General features: G+C 42.0%; 1 protein-coding gene across 3 annotated transcripts in view; it reads left to right on the forward strand.

Annotated features, from left to right (window-relative positions):
• Window positions 1-7,910, forward strand: part of EGFLAM (EGF like, fibronectin type III and laminin G domains) — an 84,610-nt gene extending 76,700 nt beyond the window's left edge. For 2 of the 3 annotated variants that reach the window (XM_071580157.1, XM_071580158.1), the window contains exons 19-23: window positions 1,469-1,547; window positions 2,426-2,569; window positions 5,092-5,175; window positions 6,226-6,329; window positions 6,799-7,910. In XM_071580157.1, the coding sequence (XP_071436258.1) occupies window positions 1,469-1,547; window positions 2,426-2,569; window positions 5,092-5,175; window positions 6,226-6,329; window positions 6,799-6,953 (566 nt within the window). In that variant the 3' untranslated portion in view covers window positions 6,954-7,910. The remainder of the gene's footprint in view (window positions 1-1,468; window positions 1,548-2,425; window positions 2,570-5,091; window positions 5,176-6,225; window positions 6,330-6,798) is intronic. The other variant, XM_071580159.1, reaches the window with a different exon arrangement.
• Window positions 7,911-8,596: the final 686 nt, after the last annotated feature.

Genomic DNA, 8,596 nt, shown 5'->3' on the forward strand with positions numbered 1-8,596 from the left:
CCTTTCATACTCTGCTGCCATCTGACATGATCAGACACTGTCCAGTGCAGAAAGTGTCAGACCTGGCAAAAAATGTCTGGCCAGTGTGACACATCTTTTGCAATCTTCCAATGATGTCAGACTGCAGGCTGGACATGGCCTGTGATGGGTTTTTTGGACACATTAGGCAGCTTTTCTGATTTCACTATGGATAAAACCAGTCATTTGTCACTATCTAAAACTCTCAATCTTGGCACCTAGAGCAAAATTTCATATTGCTGGAGCTGGCTGACAGACTGCATCAATTGTTGCATATCTGTATTACAGTAAACTCTGAAAGCCTAGTCAGCTGCTGTGTTGCTTAAAAAAAGCAAGCATCCTTGCCATGGAAAGCTTGAAATTTATATTGATGGGATTAGCTGTGTGTTGCAGGGATTAGTCCTAAGGAAGAAAATAGGATGAAGGCATCTATTTTAAGTAATTTATACAACTGGCTTATATTAATGAAGCAGTCAGTTATGGGAAATCAGCAGCAAAATGTAGGATGTTAACTCAGCAGCAGATCTGTTCAGGCCAGGTCTCAAAGCCTACTGAAGGGCTCTGTATCAAGGATGTTCAATGATTTATATCAGACAGCTGAGATATTTTGCCAAAGGCTTCTCCATGGACAGCAGTGCACTAACTCCAGGTCTAGCTGAAATGTGTGCTGCTGTCCCAGCAGACATACAACATAGGGATACCTGGGGCTGTCCCTAGAGAAATGGAAGGTGCTGTGTGGGGGGCTCACAAAACTCCCTCCAAGGCAGTACTGCAGTGTCAAATGCAAACACCCATGGGTTTCACCTTTACCATGGCCTCAGTTGCCTTCAGTAGACCTAAACTGATCATGGACCCCCTGTAAGTCCTCTCTAGAGATTGCCTCCCCCACACTGCACTCCAGAGGTGAGCACTGAGCAAGCAGCAGCCACTCTTTGCAGCCACATGTACTGAAGGAGAACACATGAAGCTTATAGGCTGTGCTGCCTCTTGGCCTCCTTTTGCATGTGCTCTGCATATGGTGCTCTGTTAGGAGCTTGGAAGGAGTTTTTTTAGACTATGAAAAAGGGTGCTTAATGCATAAGCTCTGGCACGTCGGAGGATTGAACCACATGGAGAATCATGGAATGTGGAAATAGGGATAAAGATAAAAATTTGCAACATTATCCAATACTTCATCTTTTTATGTGCTAATATTTGCAGAATTAGGCCCATGACATGAAGACTGCAGGCAGAGGGGTTGTCAGCAGTTTATACTGCCTTAACTACTGCCCCTAAATTTAAGTACAAACTGGTAGTGCTTTTTTGCAAAGCAGAGTGTGTTCAGCTCAGTTCTATGCCACTAGCAGGTGCCTGCCAATGGAGCAGTAAATCAATAAAGTCTTGTCTCTTTTTATTCCTTTTGGTTTTGTGTCAGCTGACACTCATCTTCAATTTTTTACTTACTTCTCAGCCATTACAGAAGCAATTGAAATCCCACAATTTATTGGCCGCAGTTACCTCACATATGATAATCCAGATATTCTGAAAAGGTAATGTATCTCCTGTGAACATAAATATTCTGTTTTGTTGACTGTTATAATGCTAGGACCTTCACGTGAGAGGGTGTTACATATTTAAATGTTTTAAGCTGTATTTCCCATGTCTCGGTATTTCAGGGAAGAATACATTTTAAATGGATAGCCTTATGGCTCAGTTTGTTATATCTGAGCATTTTGCAGCCTGTAGAGAAATGTCGTGCATACATCTGGCATGGAGAACTGGTGCATGCTTCCTTAGAGCAAAGAACAGGCATACAGGAGCCTGTATCTCTAAGGAAACTGAAGACTTTTAACTCCTGCTTTAGCCTAACATTTATATTCTCAAAATTATTTTTTTGGCTGTTATGTACTCTAGAAAATTGCCACATTCCAGGAAATTGTGGCTTGTTTCAACAAATTCATTCATCTGCCTGTATTTCCGCCACAGTCTAAGGGAGTCTTCACCAATGTCCTCACCTGCAATTCAGTACCTCTCACCTACTGGGACTTTCTGATTTGGCCTTCTTATGTTTCTTCCACTGGCTTCTGGGGGCATTACATCTACTGAACATTCTCAAAATTTGCTTGTTGGGATTTCACATTCAGCTTGAGGAGCAAAAGCGTTTTCTCTTATTTGTGTGGAATAACCTAGTATCTATTGTGTTTGGGATTCTGGAGAGACAAATTCAATTCCCCACCCCTTGAAATGCTGGAAATGGGGATGTGAACCAGAATCCTTCACCTATCAGCATGTAGGCGAGAGTTGCAAGACAGCAACCCACAAGACCAACAGAGAAGAAATACTGCTTCATCTTTTTTTTCTTTTTTTTTTTTTTAAAGAAGACTGTCAATTCATTATTTTACTATTATTTCCTTCTACATTTAAACAGGGTATCAGGAACAAGAACAAATGTGTTCATGAGGTTTAAAACCACAATGAAGGAAGGACTTCTGATGTGGAGGGGAAACAGTCCCATGCGTCCTAACAGTGATTTCATCTCTCTAGGCCTTCAGGAAGGAGCTCTAATATTCAGGTAAAATTCTTCTCCCTTAATAGCATGCAGTACACTCAGGGTTCAGAGGAGTTGCCACAACACATTCAGTTGTCCTTTGGCATAGTGTGAGACACTCACATCCTCAAGATATTCAGTAATGGGTCCCCTTTGCTGTCTGGGAAAAGATGCGAGTTGAGGAGGTAATGTGCTTTAAGCTTTGCATCATTTCTCTTCCCTCCCAATTGTTTTTATTGTTATTTTCTACAATTTACCCCATGAGGGGACTGTGCTTCTTGAAGCACTCGCCATCTTGCTTAAGCAGAGCAAGGTAGGGTTGGCAGAGGGATCAAACTGCTGATGCCAGTGCTCACCATGGGCACACTCTTTGCCAGAGAGTACATGTGAGAGCACAGCTTCCACCATCTCAAACTCCCCAAATACTCAACCCTGTGACACACACAGAGCTGTCACCAGGCCTTGTTACTGCCACCATCCAGAGAATTAGTTCTTTAAGAAATACTAGTGCTGTCAAAATGCTGAAGTTGGGGAGTATTAGGAAATGTTGGGTTCTTGCTCCGGAATCTGTTTCTCCCTTGCAGATGCTCAGGCAGATTCTATGCAAGTTTTTGCATAGTGATCTTTTGGGCCTCCTGTCTTCTGAAAGCCCTGTCTTTCCTCAGGGTCCCCTTTTAGGCTGAGTAAGACAAATACTGAGACAGCAAACTGCAAATGTTGTCATTGTTATGGATTGTTGTGAGACACTGTTGCTAAAGTGGCAAAGCTTTTACTTGGCTAATTTGAAGCCATCTTTTACTTTATTTACCTGGCTGTTACTTGCTACCATAATGCATAGATAAGTTGCACATTTCTATTTAAATTAATTTCTTCTAAGCTTCTTTATTAATGGGATTTTCAGTGGTTAACTTTGCAAAAACTCTTAGTTTCCTGACTGTTGTATAAACAAGGAAGTGACTGCAGAAATCATGCACTGTTTAAATGTCTTTAGGGAAGCCTGTCTTTCCAAGATGCATGGTAGTAAGTGGCCACTCTATTCTGTCTGTTTTCCAGACACAAAGCATGTTCTGTTGGGGTTGTTGCTCTTCCCCAGGGATGAAGATACACAAAAGTTCTAGAACAAAACTGAATTTTACTGAAATATCTGTACCTTCCACATGCATTTAGGAACATGAAAAATTGATTTCTGAAAATAAAAGTCTCGTAAACAATCACTGCATACTGAATGGGAGCAAAAAAGAACATGGTGAAAAATGCAGAAAAAAACGTTCTTTCAAAAAGGTTGATCCTTATACTAGTTTTTGACCTTTTGAGAGGTGAGGTCAGTAGAATATCAGGGTTGTGAATTGGTCAGAAGCATTTTTCTACCAAGCAAGTTCAGGTACCTCTGTTCTGGTCCAGTTGAAAGTCCAAAATGTCTTTTCTTTCCCATTTTCTGTGGCTTTATTTCCTATACAAACATATGGGTTGCTATAAATCATTTTTGTTGCTCCCTGCTTCTGTAGAAGGTTATATCACTGTTCTAGGGGGCCCACTTTCATTAAGGAAATTAGTCTCATTTTTGTAAACACTTTGATATGATCCTAAACACCCAAATCCTTCAGTAGCTTTTGACCTAGACTGGTATCTGCATCCTGGGTAAAAGGAGATGCTTCCTTGAGACTCACTGAAAGCTCTAGGGAGGACACAAATGTAGGACAATTTTACTCTGAGTAGCTTATCACTTTATGTTCTGTTCTCAACCACCTTACCCTGGCCATGAATTAACTCTGTGTTCAGCCTTTTTGAAGAGATGGTAATGTTGGCTTTAGCTTCTCCTTCTTGGTACAGGCTGAAGTCCAGCTGCAGTTTGCTCTGGCTTATTCATCCTGCTTAATTAGGCAGCTGAGCACCCAATAGTTCATCTCCTTTCCCTTTGTAAAGGGTGGTCCAGACTTCTCTGACACAGAAATTAAGATGCCGGAAGTGTAAACATGTTGGGGACATTATGTCTGCTGAGTAATTTTAGTATAATCAGACACAAATAATTAGAGTGGCACCCGAAACAAGGAATTTCATGATTATCTCTGTGTTTATATATCAGGCTTCATCCATTCTAACATCAGAGGTATTGACCTTCTCTATAATTCAAATAATTTGTGGATCTGTTACAGATTGTGCGTCTACTTTCTTTTGTAATAATTTGTTTATTAACCATGTTTGCAACTTCCCACTGCTATCTCCCCATGGGCTGAAGTTCTATGGGTCACTGACCTTCAGAATCCTCTGTTTTGGGGAGGAATGGTCATGCAGAGACTCCCTTCTTGCTTCTGTGGGATAGTGGTGATGCCACCCACTCTGACTTGGGCAGGAGGGAATTTTGCCTGCTCCTACCCGAGTCCAACTTTGCAAAATACGAGCATGGCTGCTGAGACCATTCCAAAGGACTCCACTGGTTGCCCCAGAATCTGAGCCTTAAGGGAGTAAAAATGTGTGAGCAACTTGGTAGGCAACTGGTCCTTGCAAGTGATGCAGGAATATTTATTCTTTTTTATTTTTAATTGTAGCTACAATTTGGGCAGTGGCATTGCTTCCATCATGGTGAATGGCTCTTTCAGTGATGGACGGTGGCACAGAGTCAAGGCTGTTCGGTAAGTGGACATGCTTCATCTGCAAGGTGTTTTGGAGCACCCTGCCATTCAAGATGCTGGCTGGTGTGTCTGTATGCTGGCTGGGTGTGAATCACTATGACTTCACAGTCACACTTTGCTTAGAACTGGAATTGTTAGCAACTTGGCTGCTTCAGTATGATGTACACCAAGATTATTATATTGGAGGTGACAAGATTCAAGGCAGGCTGCCAAAGTCACACAGGGCTATTCTGGGGCTGTGACACACATTCCCTTAAACCCATAGCATTTGAGTTAAGAATATTTTTCTTTAATATCTGCATTTTGAAATTCCCTTGTGAGGATTTTGTGGGCTGGCACAAGCACTGGAGCACAGACAGTGTAAGCCTACTTTTTCTGTTTGGAGGAGGTGGAGATATCTTGCAGTGTATATATATAATTCATATTTATAACTCATTACCTCATGGGAGATAACTGTACCCAGCAAGGAAAGCACACATCCCTCTCTTCATGAGGTGTTGGTTCCCTGGAAATCGCAATCTAACAGCAAAACTTGTTACCAAATTCAGTGAAAATAGTAACCCATCAAGGGACTTTTCTGTCAATACTGTTTTTGACTATATGTAAAATGGAAGTAACTTAAAGGTGCTAGTAAGAAATAAAGTTGCCTATAAGCATGTTTTACCACAGCTTGCCTGCTTTTTTTCCTTTCTGTTGAAGCTTCTGCTGTTTATTTTGAACATTGTAATTGATTTTTAATAATAGGTCAGAATGTGTCCATCCTCCTCTATGTCTAGCTGTGCAATTTACTTCTTTCCCAGCTCTTTTTATTCTGCAATTCTTTGGTAGCTCTGCAGGTCTTTGATACTTTAGTCCTTAGTGAAAAAACCACCCTGAAGAGTCTGGATTGCCACAGCACACAGCACCTGTGGGACTTTCCAGCCTCAGTCCCCAGCCTTTTTCATGAACCTTACTGAGGGTTCCTGGTGACTTTCTTGGTCTCCTGCTGCTGCTCTTCCTCCTGCCTGGTTGTAGGCTGGATACATGAGAGTGGTTTGCTTTTCATTTCAGGGATGGGCAGTCTGGCAAAGTAACTGTGGACGATTATGGTGCCAGGACTGGGAAATCCCCTGGGAAGATGAGACAGTTAAATATCAATGGAGATCTCTATGTAGGTGAGTGCTCACTGTTCACATTCAGGACCCAGGTGCATTTCTATGTTTGCAAGGTTGGCTGCAAGGCAGGGTGTCCCAGCTCTGTCCAGCTCAAGATGGAAGCATCACATGGCAGCCTCTAGTCCTCCACAGCCTGGTTTTTGTAAGGAGGCCTCTCTGAGTGGGATGAGGGGAGACTGGTATGACCAGCACCATGGGGTGCATTGTAGTATCCCTGCCAGGTACATAGAGAAGCAGTGAGTGGCACCTGCAAACCCCACACTTTAGTAGTTCATTACCTCCTGCTTATCCCCTCTGTACTTTCAAGTGCTTAAATTCTGTATTTAGAACAACACAGAGAAACCTGTAAATTAAAATTTCTTTCTGAGGTGCTTTAGGAAAGCTAACAGTCTTGCTGGGCGTGCAGTCTGCCAAGCACGACCAGATACCCATGTTGGTGAAGAGTTTCTCATGCCTGCCTTTCCCTCAGGTGGCATGAAGGAAATTGCGCTGCACACGAACCGGCAGTACATGCGGGGGCTGGTGGGCTGCATCTCCCACCTCACACTGTCAACTGATTATCACATCTCGCTGGTGGAAGATGCCACTAATGGGAAGAACATCAACACATGTGGGACCAAGTGACAAGAGAGGAATCCTGGTGCTGAGGACCTGTCGTGTGTTTGTGTGTGTGGCTGAGTGTGAGCTGGCTGACACAATGCTCTACAGCTGGACCACATTCGCCATTTGGGAAGGTGACAAAGCCAAAGGGAAACCCAACAAAAAGAGAACACTTTTCCCTCTCATTCCCTCTTCTTTCCTCTCCTTTCTTGACTAAATGAAACCAAGTATTTTTTGTGTATGAACCATGCCCTCTACCCTTTAAGTGTTTAGTGAATGCTAAAGGTTGTGCATCAGTGCAAACAGCAAAGTGTGATGTTTTGAGTAGCTCAATGACTGTGTTGTGGTCCTTAGGTTATCTTTTGCAGTATCAGAGAAAGCACCTGCAACCATCCCACCTTGAAGTGATACAGCAGCTGTGCTGTTCAACAAATACACCATCAGGCAGTGTATTTCAGCAATCACATGTAGATCCTGGAACAAGCAGATCTTACTACTCTCTGATTTACCTAAATTATATTTCATCCTGTGTAACAGGATAACAGTTAAAGTGACTGGTTTCAAAGTATTGTTGTTTGTTGAAGAGGAGAGTTCTTACACATCTACTTTTTTATTACAAGCAACAAAACCAATTTTGTAGAAGTAATTTTATACTTGTCTATTTTTTATAGCAGCAGCAGACCTGCTTTCACGGCATCACTTTTAACATTTATGTGTACAATTAGCTCTTTGCACACTTTCCTAAAAATAGAAAAGTGACCTGTGGCTTAATGTCTGTATTATACAGTTTTAATGGGGATATTTGTGAGTTATGACCAATTTTACTTCTGATTCTTTTTATTCTGTAAATTTTGACAGTTTAAAATTGTACATTATGAAGCTTTCCTGTCTTAAACAGATTAAAAGATTAGGGAAAAAAAGAGTAAATGCTTGCTATTGTGGTATTATAAATAACTTTTTTTTCAGAACAAGGAGAAAAGGTATTGCAAGAGACATTGGTGGGTCACAGTCCTCTTTAAATAATACATTTTCTAGGCACTGGAACAACAGTTATGAAACCTTGATTGCCAAACAGTAATTTAAGCAGGCACTAAGAAAATGGTTCAGAATTTCATAGTTTGGAGATTTTTCTTCTTTAATTCTTTGATCAAAGTGGATGAGTGGGCCATTTTGAGGGGTGGCAGGGAGAGGAAAAGAGACCCACCATGCCATGGGCCCACAGAGAGAAACACAAACTTCCTCAGTGAGTCTGCTCATCTGAATGCCTGTGAGCTAAAAGGACCTGGTGAGATGAAAGCAATGGAGGTTTCTGCTGCATTTTTCTGGTCTCAGAGTGCTCCTGACTCGCTGGGAGCAAAATCCCATTCCCTAGCCTTGTCCCACCTACAGCTGACCTAGATAATGGTACATGCAAATACCAACTAAGGAGACCCAGCTCCTGCTCTGCATGATGGAAGGACACCCTGATGGCTTAGGTGAGAAGATGTCATGCTCCCTATAGAAACAATAGAAGTGGTCAAAACCCAATGCAGATACTTCTTAGGAACAGAAAGTAATACAAAAGTACGTGGTGGTACCAGCATATGAGATGCACCTGTGCTCTGTCCCCTGTTCAAACTGCACTTAAGAAAATAAAGGTCTGTAGAAGACATGGGCAGCTTGCAGAG

The sequence above is a fragment of the Pithys albifrons genome, chromosome Z (genome assembly GCF_047495875.1).
Source record: "Pithys albifrons albifrons isolate INPA30051 chromosome Z, PitAlb_v1, whole genome shotgun sequence".
NCBI lineage: Eukaryota > Metazoa > Chordata > Aves > Passeriformes > Thamnophilidae > Pithys > Pithys albifrons.